This window comes from Parus major, chromosome 3 (assembly GCF_001522545.3).
Source record: "Parus major isolate Abel chromosome 3, Parus_major1.1, whole genome shotgun sequence".
Taxonomy (NCBI): domain Eukaryota; kingdom Metazoa; phylum Chordata; class Aves; order Passeriformes; family Paridae; genus Parus; species Parus major.
Window position 1 is genome coordinate 30381245 of NC_031770.1, and position 13192 is coordinate 30394436.

A 13192-nucleotide genomic window follows, 5' to 3' on the forward strand; every position below is an offset into this window, starting at 1 on the left:
AGGAAAGGAAAGGAAAGGAAAGGAAAGGAAAGGAAAGGAAAGGAAAGGAAAGGAAAGGAAAGGAAAGGAAAGGAAAGGAAAGGAAAGGAAAGATGTTTATAAGCTTTTATTGTGCATGAAACATCCCATGTGATCATCTCCATGAACAGCCTTGGCCCAAATTTATCATATGAGCAGCTCACTGACATCAGTGGCATTACTCATACATCAAGGACATACGCATTGTTGTAGGCCTTATTTTAGCTTTTCTCATGAGGGCTAGACCCAGAGATGACTGCTGCAAAAGAAGGCTGAAGGATTCATAGGAGGAAAGTTTTAGCAATCAAAAAGAAGGTGTTGTTTTCTGTATGGGGAGTAGCTAGGAGCCAGAAGACTGGAATGGTGAGCTGCTTCTTTAGTTAGTAAGGGAAGTGTTTTACTTACTGACACACAGTCTCAGAAGGATGGTACCTAGAGTAGAGTCACTCATGTGAAGTTTGAAGAAATAAAGGAGGGTTAAGAACAAAGAAGGAGGAAAAGAGGAGAAGTTGTGCTCAGGGTCTTGGTCCAAATGAATTTGATGTTCAGTCACCCTATGGCCACATGAAGACTGCACTGTATGGAGAGGAGACTTTTTCTCCCATCTGCATATTTTTTTTCAGCCGTGGGTGTTTTTGATTGGCAGAGTATTTTTTCTGGGATATATTTTGTGTCTTGTCATTATTCAATTAATAGCTCTACTCATATCTCTGAGCTATGGTCAAGCAGGCAAATTTCAGGTCACATAACAATTGCTGTCTGCCAAGCACACAGCTCATTAAAAGATGTGAATCCACAAGTTGACACTTGTGATTCAGCAGAGAGCATACGTTGTTTGGATGGCATGTTAGCAGAAACTCATCCCTGCTTTCTTCTTCTATTCTGGAAGTCAGATCTCCAAACTTCAAATCTGTAAAATAAAATATCATGAAAACTAGGTGGCATGGGAGGGCAGGAGGTGATGAAAACATTAGCATCTGCAAAGGATTATGCTGGCAGCACAACAGGATACTGGGTACAAGTACCACAGTTTCCTTGCATCTGAAGATGGGGTCATAATGCTCCTGAAAATATAGAATTACTTCAACTTGAGCTCAAAAGGTGCCTTATAAGACATACTTAAAGACACAGGGACTCATTTCCATTTTAAAGGGCTAATTCTTGTCAAAAGGGATCTTTCCATTTAACCTCAGTCTCAAAGTGATTTTTTGAGGAGAAAGACGCACTGCCTCTGAGGTGTCTGATGCCTTCTTCAACCTGTGAGAAGATCATCCCTTTATAGCAGGTGGGCAGCTGTATGGGGGCAGTATGCTCTGTGCGGACAGAGAAAATCCTCTCCCTGCATTGCTTCTGTCCTTGCAAGTGTAGCCACTGGTAACCATCAATTCATGGTGGCTATGTGTCTGGTGCAGGTACAATTAGGGAATTGAGCATCTTCTCTAAAGAAAGAGAACAAAAGAATCTGATCAGTTTAGGGAGGGGTAATGGGAGTTGCAGTGGCTAGAAGTTGCCAAAGAAGGACAGTTGACACAGACTTTGAAGAAAATACACGGAGAATAGTCAATAGGAAAAGAGAGAAATTATACGTACCTATTACAGTGTTTTGCACCTCATATTCCCATGACTCCCCACTAGATTTGCTCTGTCTAGATGACTTTCCAACTCAGCTCCTTGATTTTGTCCTGAATTTTTACTTTCATTCCTTGTCTTGAAGGTTCATCATGTCATTTGTATGGACGTCTCACAGACAGGGGCTAAGCCCCATGATTTCAGAAGGGATTTTGGAACTGAAAAATGGAGAAATTATGATGGAACAGAGCTTCCTGGGATCCTTCTGACCTGTCACTAAAATAGAAAATGGTGATTTTCTGTAGCGGTGGTGTGACTGGGGAAGGTGAGGCAGCTCTGAGACACATGTGGCAGGCAGATGTTTTTTGAGGACTGCCTGGGGATCTGCAAACAAGAGACTGATTTCTATTCTCTGAAGGTTTGTGTGGTGAGCAAGAGAATTCTGGCTTCTCCTGTCTGTTCCCTTTAGATATTGCTTGTATTACCTGCCCTCAGATCAGCTCTTAAATCAGTAGTTGTCATTAACCAAATATGTGGGAATTTACCCTCTCCTCAGTGGTACCTGGAGCATATCTGCTCTGCAGGCTGTACACGCAGACCAAGCTTTGCTAACAATGGCTGCAACCCTCCTTACCTCCCTTCCAGATCTAGATGAACCTGTTCTCACCATTCACCAGACCATCAGTGATGTACGTGGCAGCTTCTACCAGGAGAAGACAGTCTTCCTCCGCTGCACTGTCAACTCCAACCCACCAGCTCGCTTTATTTGGAAACGGGAAGCTGAGATACTTTCTCACAGTCAGGACAATGGTGTGGACATCTATGAACCCCTTTACACACAGGTGAAAATAAGCAAACCTCTGCCAACTTGCACTGAGTGTCATGCTGATGCAGGGCACTGTAGTGGGTGGTGTTTCCTTCCCTGCTGGGAGAGGGTGCAGGCCACTGCAAGGAGTGCTGCCTCCAGAAGGGCTGTTAGACCTTCCTTCTGCATGCAAATTCCCAGGGTAGAAGAGGAGCAGAGCAGTAGGAGGGAGTGTGGCCTAGGAGGACCTTTCCCTTATTATCACCACCCCTGAGAGCAGTGACACTCTCCCCCCTACTGAGGTTATGCAGCTGTTGGATGGCTGAGACTAAAATCCAAATAATCCCAAGATTGTATTTCGTCTATCTCCCATCACTGTTTTTTTTCTTAATTGGGTGCTCAGACTCCATATATCTGGGAAGGGTTTCCTGTTTAGCCGTGGGAGCAAATGGCAGGCATGGGATGCATGAACATTTTCTAATGGTCACAAGTAATGGGAAGCCCAACTTCCTGGGCATTTCCTGGCTGTTGTCCTGTGGCAAGTGTCCACATCTTTTCTCCTCCTCCTGCTTGCCTATGTTGGACTTGCACTGTAAACACCACTTTCTTCACAGTAATTAGCCTGCCAATGCAGTGGGAGATGGAAGGGAACTTTTCTTTTGCCAGGGCACCCTGGGAATGTTACCCTAAGCTGAGCTTGTGATCTGAATCTCCTTTAGATGCTAATCAGCCCCAGTACTTACAGCTAGGCTGCTAGGGAACACATAGCAGGGATGGGTGGGAAGGGAGGACTGAAAGGACAGCTCCCCAGGGCACTTGCTTCACCCCAAGCACCTTCCTGCATTCCCAGCGCTGGGCCCAGAGCACATTCTCTCTGAGTTTGATTTCTGAGCAATGCCCCAGGCAACATTTAAGCTAATGTAGTCATGTTCATATTTTATTGAAACACGCCATCTCTGTAGGTCATGGAAATAGGCATCCAAATGGAAATTTTCAGGGGGATGAGGAGGGAGGAGAGAGCTGCATGTTAGTGGCAGATTTGCAGAAACACTGTAGGTCAGCGCAGCTGTTTGGCCCTGAAAACAGCTTTGTCTGTGTGCTGTGTGGCTCCCAACTAGGACATCCCTTGGAGGAAGCCACCATGGGCTCTTCCAGTTTTCACTAGGCTCAGTGTAATTAACAGGAGACATTGCCTAATGAGAGGATATCTTAGGACTTTGGATATTTTCTCTAGCTAAATAAGGCATCTGGCAAAAATTCATCAGTTTGCAGCACTAATGTTTAAATGACCCAGCATGCTGCAGCTCCTGTCAGGCAATGCTCCCAACATGATGGGTCATTCCCAGCTCTGAAAGAGGGTGTTGGCACTGCTGTGCTCTGCCAGGCATGCCCTTGAGGTCCTCTTCTTAACACCAGCATAAGCCTGTAAGTTTGGGTTGGTAAAAGTTGAAGTTAACAAAAACACACCTCTGCAACACTGTTTGAAGGGTGAAATCTTGCTGGAATGTTTAACAAAGTACCTTTTACCAGAGTTTGGAGTGCTTTCTTAGAGATGAACCTCTATCAGTGTTAGGTTTGAATAGGCTTTTACATTAAGAACAAGCTGAAGACTTTACTGTTTAAGCTTTTTAAAACTTAGTTTCACTGAGGATTAATACACATATACCTAAATTCACTAATCAATAAACAGGATACATATGACCCTGTAAGTATGTAGATGACATGCATATTGTAAATGCCATAATTTGTGTGGCATAGCAACAATTCTTAGGGGACAGGACTTTCCTAGGGTTAATGGTGTCCTAGGTTTTATCATTCTAATTTACTCACTTCACATCCTTATTCTCTACATATTAGCATTCCTGAGCTCATTGTCCAGTCCCTTGAGGTTGTCTTTAGGTGATTTGTTGTGCTGACATCTCTTCACACTTGTGGTCAGTTATGGAATGGTTTCTCCAAAAGAGATTTAGACAAACACAAGGAGAACAGCAGCAACAAATTGTCAGTGGAAGACATACAAGTTGCAGTGTGTGCAAACCATTGGATGATTCTCAGAGCTTTCTCATTCCATAAATAAAAGTCTACAGAACATGTCTTTTGTTAAATCAACAACTTGATTCTGTTTCCATAACAAGCCAGTAACTAATGGAGTGCAGGCAGTGATTTCATTTGTTACCTTAGAATGAGGAAAGGCTATCAGAGTCTCCGCAGTCACACTGGATTTATATCAGCATAAATGAGATTAGAATCTGGAGAAGAGGGATCAGAAAGTTTGGAAGATCTTTGAGTATTTATTTGAATTTTTTTGTCCTCTTATACTGCAGATTTCTAAAGCATAACTGTTAACTTGTCATATTTAGGCCAGTATTAGTGCCTCGATCTGCTCTGATTTACTTTGGTTTGGGAATGTTGAGTCCCCAGTGACTTCCTTTGGATTCCTACTGACATCTTGGAGTAAGATGTCAGGGTATGTTCTGGGATGGTTAAGGTTTGTCATGTTCTACAAGATGTTTCTGGCAGTAGTTGATAAGATAGTATGCCCAGACCTGTTTGGCAGTGCTTTCAGGTCATGTCAGTCAGTTGCTGGCTGTTTTGTGAGACCGTGGAGGTGAAATGACCCCTGAAAACATATTGTGTCTCCTTTATATAGAGCTGGCGGGGCTTGAAATCTGCATAGTTCCCTAAGGTTTTCATGGGAGCTGCTGGTAATCTGTAAATTTTGGGACAGGATATGGGCTTGGAATGATCATCTGTGCTTTGGATATCTGTGTCTTTTTTTGCCCCTATTTTTTCCAAATCCCAGGGTGAAACTAAAGTCCTGAAGCTGAAGAACCTTCGGCCTCAGGATTATGCCAGCTACACATGCCAGGTGTCTGTCCGCAATGTCTGCAGTATCCCTGATAAATCCATCACCTTCCAGCTCACAAACACCACAGGTAAGAAGGGACATGAAGGGTCCCTGCAGCTGCCTGACCCTTCACCTTCTCAACAGCCATTACTCCTCCAGGAGGATAACACAGCATTCTCCAGGGCCTGCAGCACCTTGACCTCATTTAAATGGCTGCTGGGATTACACGTCCTTCACATGGAAGTCTTGTGACCAGGGCTGCTCTAGTTTCTCGTAGCACTGCATATAACCACTGCCTGGGCCAAACCTGCCATGAGATCATTGGAACAAACTACATGTAGGTGTTGAGGCACTATGTAGCTTCTAAATCATAATGTTTTATTTATTTATAATTCGGAGTGACTTTAAAAATAGATTTGAAAGAGTCTAGAGTGGGGCAGTACTGCAGGAGTTCTTACAAATAATTAATCCATGTGTGACTCCAGCCTGGTTTGCTAGGCACTAGCACCTCCCAGGTAATGGACTCTGCTGGTGCTGGTGCTTGTGGAAAGCATACATTTCCAGTGCTTTCCCAATAAATAAATTTTACACTCATATTCATACTGGCAGTGCTTGAGAGCACCTCCAGTTGTGAGCAGATTTGGTTTGGTGCCTCTTGCTTGATATGCAATAAGTGAATGATAACTGAGTGTCATGTATCAAATACTGGCAAGGACTTGATTGCAACCTGTCCATTATAAAAAAATTCAAACCAAAACAACACACACAATAAAAAATTTCCACCTGCAAAGCCCCCATGTGTGTTGAATATTTGCAAATAATAAGTAAATGTGAGGAAATTGTTTCCAGTCCTGGGGTATTCTATGATCAGAGAGAAAGGCATTATAGCTGTTTGAATTATTCACCTCTCTAATATAACACAAAGCTGTTTGCATCCCTTGTGTCATCTCTGTGCAGTGGAAACAGAATTTTTTCTGATGTTGTTAACTGTTTACAGGATACTGTTGATACTGTTTAAATTATGTTTATTGATCTGAATTGAGTTTCAAGGTGCTGAACAGTAGTTGCCTCATTTTATGTAGGAAGAAGGAAAATAATGAGCTTAAGAAATTGAATTATAGCTAATGTCAGAAAAAAGTATTCTCTTTGTAGTAAGATCTCTGAACATGTCTCGAACAACTCACCCTAATAGCTTAATTTCTCTCAGGATGAGAGTGTAGCAAATGTTGAAATATTCCCTTTAAAAATTTATCTTCTGTTCATGATGAAGAAAGGGATCTTATATAGCTCTTCTTCCCTGTGTACCTTTACCTTTGAAGAGTTAGAAAATTAAATTTCTCTTCATATCCACTCCCTGTGCCAGCTGAAGTACAGGGAAACTACTCTTCATTTCAATCCAGCCCCTGTACTAAGTGAATGGGAAAAATGTATTTTCAAGTTGTACTTGATAACAAGTCAGTGATATGGCTCAATTTATACCAGCTTCTTAGGCACATCTATCTAGGGTTGGTTTTTTCCCTGTTTTTTAATTTTATATGCATATTTATACATACTTAGAGTGGAGTCTGGAGCTACAAATTTGAAGGGGCCATGGAAAATGTGTTCTTAGCAAATTGTATTAAAAGTGGGCTGTAAAAATGAAGCTGGCATTGTGGTGTGAGCAGGGTTTGTGTTAAATAGAATGACTATATTTAATATGAAATATTATACAGGTTACTTGCCCTGTAGGTAGTATTGTGCATAGATGAGGAAATATTTAAATGAAAATATTTAATTCTCTCCTTTTTTGCCTAGGTCTTTTCTGTTCTCCTTGCACTTGTGCTTTCACAGCTTCTCTAGACTTGGCTGTGCCCAGAATCCTGAGCAGCTTCACTCAGGATGCCTTTGTCTTTGTAACTGAGAAGGGCCCAAAGGGTGCTGGAATGCTTGGAATTTTTTCCTCTCTTAAATATTTATAGTCCAGGCACTACAGATGTTGAGGTGAATTGGTAGGTCAGGTCAGGCCACGAGAATCTCCTCAGCTTGTTTGCTGTTCCTCAGCTGGCTCCTCAGTGTCCTTTGGGCAGATCATAGTCTCTGGTAAGGAGATGGACTTTTTCCAAGCGCTATTCAGCAGCTTGGGCCTTGCAGCAGGGAATGGCTTTTCTGCAACCTTGGTGAGAAGGAGATGTCACTGCTCCCCCTCTGTTCTGCTGCTGTTTCCTGGCTTCAAAGCAGCAGCTTGGGTCCACAGAGCCACAGGGCCAGATCAGCACCAGGCTGCCATCACCTGCTCCAGCAGGGTCAGCTTGACTGCCCCCTTCCTCAATTTCTGCAAAATTAACTAGCCCAGCTGGTTAATTCTCCTGCTGTTTTACTGCAGCAAATTGGACTTCAAAGGGAATTGAAAGCAATTCTTTGTTTTTAATGGTCCCCTCGCTGCTCGGCAGACTCTGCCAGCAGGTTTTCTGAGCCAAGAACAAAAGGAATTGCCACAGGTTACAAATAAATGAGAATCATCTCCTGCATAACAATGTCTGCAGTCTGTTAACCTCTGCCTGCTGCTGGGAATGGGAGTGGGGAGTGGTAGCCCACACAGGCTGCCACAGCCAAGACTCCATTTCTGGGGCATGTCGTGGGACCTTGCTTCCTGGAGCTGTGCAGGTGGCAGATTTGCAGTTTCCCTGCCTCGTTCATGCATGCACACACACACTGCCCTGATGCAGTGCTTGCCACCAGCATGTCACCTTTTTAATATGTTGCCTTGCCCAGAGCCGGGCAAGGTGAGTGTGGGGCAGATATTTGTATATCCAACCCTTAATCTGCAAGAGCCCTAAATCTTACCAGCCTGCAGGACCTCTGGTTTGTGTTCTCCCAGCTCTGACACCTTCTCTCTGGACATGGGCTCAGGCTTTCTCTGTCTCAGACAGGGATGGATGGAGATTCCCAGGCAAGATGCTGCATCTGCCAGTTTGGCTGTGCACTGTGTGAACCTGAGACCAGTTCAATGTCTGAGGGCAAAAACAGCTATTTGGTGTCAGCTACACTGAGTTAGTGACAGGAATGTGTCCTGCCCAACCACCATGAGTTGAGCTATTGTGTTTCTGGGCTTCATACTATCTCGTTAAACCATCTGGAGTTTGGTGAGGATATACAAATCCTTTTTTTGCTATTTAACAAGCATTAACCCTTGCACACTATTTACAAGATTCCTGCAAAGAGACCTGCCAAAGTCTCTGTGAGTGCAGGCTGTGGCCTCCTGAAATTCAAAGGCACCAAGCACTGACCTCAAAATGGCCTGTGCAGGTAGCAGAAGAGCCACCTTCTTCCTTAGGCATAGGTGACCACCTCTGACACAAATAGCATGTGTAATGGCCAGGGGGGACATTGTATTCAGTACACCAAAGCAATATCCCAGCATGGCAGTAGTTGTGCTACTAAATTATGGCACTGGTGCTGAGGAGAGAAAAGTCCTCCTTGCGTTCTTTGTATAGGCTGTAATTCAGAGATCGAGCACAAATCCAGCACAGCTCATTAACACAGGGTCCAGGGAGAGAAGAGGCAGAAATAATGACGCTGTTAAATCAGGCTTCATGAATATGGAACAATGTCTTATTTTGCTTTATAATGGCTGCTACTTAAAACATACTCCCTGCTTTTTTGCTGGGGACTGCTACTTTCTCAGCTCTGTCTTGATGGAGCCAGTAATAGTGCTTATAGGGACTTTGAAAGACTTTTCATGGAATGAAATAGAGAATACAAAGGGAAGGATTTTGGATCAGTTCCTGGAGGGGGCTGTAGTGAGAAGGGTACAGAAATAAAATAAAATCAAAAAACAGGTACCAGGGTATTCAAATGAAAGTCTCTCTAGACACTTTGAATCAGTCTCAGCTGAACTGAATGTGAAGGAGAATTGCTGTGATTGTGATAGCCCCCCAGTGTTCAGAAAAGCATATTAGACTCGTGAGGAGGTGAAGAAGATCAAGAGCAGGTTCAAAGATGCTGTTAATGGTCTGCTAAGGTGCAGACAGGTACTGGTCCTCCATATCAGTCTCTGAGCTGCAAGGACTATCTGCTTAGCAAAGCCTTTGCCTTTCAGAGATGTCTAGTTGGGTGTGAGAGATAGAGAGGCGCATCATGGGACAGCTGACAATAGCTTTTTTTAATTATAGACCTTCTGTAAAGCTCACTTCTTGAGATGGAGACTCTGAATGAGTGGAGTGGTTTAATGCCAGCTGTCCTTGAGCACAAACAGTAGCTGGGTTCAAGCAGGCTTCTTTGAGGCTATCCTTTCTCCTTCACCTCTCCATCAAGGTTGCAAAGACTTCCATTGCCCTTATGCCCAGCTGAAGTTATTTGCATCAGGAGTCAAGAAACTTCAGGCCTTGGGTTTTTTACTGCCAATTGTTGCCTGTGTGCCACCCCTACATATACAGAGTGGGTTTACTGGGCTTTTCTTCTGACCTGCATACTAAGCCATAGAGAACTGCATTGAGCACTGATAAAATGTCATTGCTGCTTTTTGTCCCAGTCCTAAGCACTACTGGTAGAGTGTTTTCTGGGGCAGTGCAAGGTCCTGCCTGCTGTTTCCTAGCCATAAAAGAGCAGACCGTTCTCACACAGAGACATGGTAATGATCATGCTTTAGATTCACAAACACCTCATATTTGTAATCAATTCATAGATCTTTCCAGCTGTCCCTATTCAAACCAGCCATCAACAAGAACAAATCATAAAAAGTATGAAGCTGTATACAGGCAAGCGGGTGAGTCTTTCGCAAGCTCTGAAGTGTCCCTCTTTGTGCTTTTCCAGCCCCTCCTGCTCTGAAGCTGTCTGTCAATGAGACTCTGGTGGTCAACCCTGGTGACAACATCACTATGCAGTGTTCTGTGACAGGTGGTGACCCACAGCCAGAAGTGGTTTGGTCCCACTCTCCTGGCCCAATGCCTCCCAATAGCCTTGTGCAAGGAGGCAACCTCACCATCTGGAGGATCCGTGTGGAGGACTCGGGCTACTACAACTGTACGGCCATCAACAATGTGGGGAACCCAGCAAAGAAGATTGTGAACCTGCTGGTGCGGTGTAAGTTGCTCCTTTGCTCTGAGAATGTGTTTTCAGGGGGTGGGGGAATCGCATTCCTTCTGGCTGTTCTTGTACAGCTCAGGGTGAACGTGATATTTAGTAGTATTTAATATTCTGGAGAAGTGCCTGTGCAAGCTTCTCTGCTCCCAGACCAACGGCTGTGCAAGCACTGCTTGCAGCTTCATCCTGGACTGTAGCATTATCCTGAATTGGATGATCCCAGACTGTCATATGTGAGGCTTTTGGGACATTTTGTGGGAACATAAGTGGGAGAGGTCTTTGGGCAGATTTTGCATGGAAATGTTGCCTTCCTGAGGAGCAAAGTACAGTTTTCCTGTCCCATGCAAGATACTTTCATATCCCTAACTAGTTTTGCACTTCTGTTCATCTCAGCCATGAAGAATGCCACATTTCAGATCACTCCTGATGTGATCAAAGAGAGCGAGACCATCCAGTTAGGCCAGGACTTGAAACTCTCTTGCCATGTAGATGCTGTCCCCCAGGAGAAGGTTGTCTATTCGTGGTACAAGAATGGAAAACCAGCCAGATTCTCAGACCGGTTGCTCATCACTCGCAATGACCCTGAGCTCCCACCTGTGACCTGCAGCTTGGAAATCATTGACCTGAGATTCAGTGACTATGGCACATACCTGTGTGTGGCTACCTTCCAGGGAGCACCCATTCCTGACCTCAGTGTGGAGGTGAACATCTCCTCAGAGACAGGTGAGCCTCTCTCTGGCAGGTGGGGACCCCAGAGGAGTGTTTGGCATCACTGGCTGCCCCACAGCCCCACGCCCCTGGCTTTTTTGAAGAATCTCACATGCATGTCCTGGATGCTAGTGGGGAAAGGTCTTACACCCTCAGGCAAGCACTTGGCTTATATTGGAGATAGGTAATAGTTACAACTTCTCTGTCTGATGTATTATGCACCAAGCAGATCTTCCTTTATATTTTTTCCTATGAAAAGTCCAAAGTGCACTCCAGTCAAAGCTACAGAGACAGCTTTACAGTGTGATTGTTCAAACAAACCTCCACACTGTGAAGGAAAAAAGGAAGAAGTGGTGGTATTTCAGCAAATTTCAAGTCTTCCTTTTCTTAGAAGAGAGTAAAAGAGAAAGAAAGCTGTTCTTTCTTCTCTTGGGCATTGTTTATGAAGAACGTACCTTTTTTCCAGAGTTCTGTCCAGGATACAAATTCTGTGAAAACTTGCAATGTTTACTGGATTGCAAATACAGTCTGTCTTGGGCACTCTCTGTAGGAGTCCCAATGTTATAAATGCCTCCCTCCTAAAATCAGGGTCAGAGCTTTACCCCATGGCTCAGCAAGGACAGGACAAATATGTCAGTGTTTGTCATTCACTTTGGAGACTTAAAATATAGAGTCTTAGGGCTTTATTTCTCTTTCTGGGGAAATGGTGGGTCCAGCTGTGCTCTCCATTACATCCATGTCATTGTGCTGCCTTTCCATGACCAGGACCATGAGGGTACAGCACAAAATAGCACTGCATTAGTAATCTGATGGAAGACTCCTCAGGGGAGTCAGCTGCCCACAGATTTTGACCTGTACCTTCACAGAATGTTACTTCTCAGTCCCTGGTTGTGCTGGATCCACAGACAGGCTGATCTCACTCTTGATTCTGGATGCTGCTAACTTCAGCTCCCCAGAAAATAAGTGCTGCAACTATTGTTGATGCTTTGGGAAGCCCTTGTCTCCCATTAGAAATACTGGGGCCGGCCTGCTCCCGATAGGATTGTATCGAGTTCTTGTTGGCAGCCTGGAGACTGAGCCCTGACTGTGCCATGGATCCACTAAACACTGAAGAATGGTCCTTCCTTTCTGTGGACAGCCATGACAGGTAGGACCTCTCCATGCCAGCCAACACCCAGCCTGTTATGCCAACAGGGAACAAAATTGGGTGAACACACCAATCCTGGTGCAAAATTGGCTCTCCCAAACTTGGTATGGCTGATACCACTTGCAACAATTCTTTTTGCCCAAGATCATTAGATGGAAGAGTGCAGTTGTGTTTAAGACTGCAGGGGTAGGAGGCTGTAAAGAGCTGGGAGACCGCTGATGATTCCACCAAGAGGCTTGGCAGTGTCTGTCAGTGCAGGTGTTGGTCCAAGCACCAGCCAGTTGCTGCCTTAAAGGAGGTATCTGAGTGACAGGTTGCCCTGTGCCTGTCTGGAGGAGAGTGAGTCCCATATGCATGTACAGATGCTGCCAATGAGGAAAAGAAGGAGGGCAGCCTGGGGCATTTTGAAGCTTCCCTTTGGCAGCTTGGGCCATCAGGACCGCTTTTTGTCCCAGGGAATGAAAACTGCCATCCCTGCTGGAGCTCCCCTTCATGCAGCAGCCAAGGCTGTCCAACACGCAGCATCCCCACAATCAGCAATGAGCTATCTCCAACATGATTCTATATAAAACACTAGGTTTTCCCCAGACCACAGGATCAGAGCAAGAGGACAGCAGCAGTGGCTCCATGTTTCCCCACTGAGCAAAGTCTGAGCTCATCAAAGTGGCTGCCTCCACTGAGCAGCTCCAAGGAGATAGCTTTAATTAAAAAAAAAAAATAAAAAAAATAAAAAAAATCTTCAAATGCAATTTACAACTTTACCTTTGGAGAAAATTGCTGCTCGCCAGGTGGGAAGGTGGCAGCATCAGCACTGAAAGTGCTGCCATCCTTTCACACCATGCAAGACAGGGTGTGATGAGATTCCCCAGCTCACAGGAGACCTGCAAATTGAAAATATGGCCTCCCTGTTGCATAGGGAGGTCACTGCAGAGGGAGATTAGGCTGGATCTATCCTAAATTTGTTCATAAAGAGCTCCAGGCTGTAACATGTACAATTAACATAGCACACTCTCCCTTGCTGGAGCTGAATTGAGCT

General features: G+C 44.6%; 1 protein-coding gene across 1 annotated transcript in view; it reads left to right on the forward strand.

Moving 5' to 3' along the window:
* The window catches only part of MDGA1 (MAM domain containing glycosylphosphatidylinositol anchor 1), a 171990-nt gene that overhangs the window by 66076 nt on the left and 92722 nt on the right, over positions 1 to 13192 (forward strand). Inside the window, exons 4-7 of the mRNA XM_015622715.3 lie at positions 2233 to 2429; positions 5196 to 5328; positions 10032 to 10301; positions 10695 to 11024. Coding sequence (XP_015478201.1) covers positions 2233 to 2429; positions 5196 to 5328; positions 10032 to 10301; positions 10695 to 11024 — 930 coding nt within the window. The remainder of the gene's footprint in view (positions 1 to 2232; positions 2430 to 5195; positions 5329 to 10031; positions 10302 to 10694; positions 11025 to 13192) is intronic.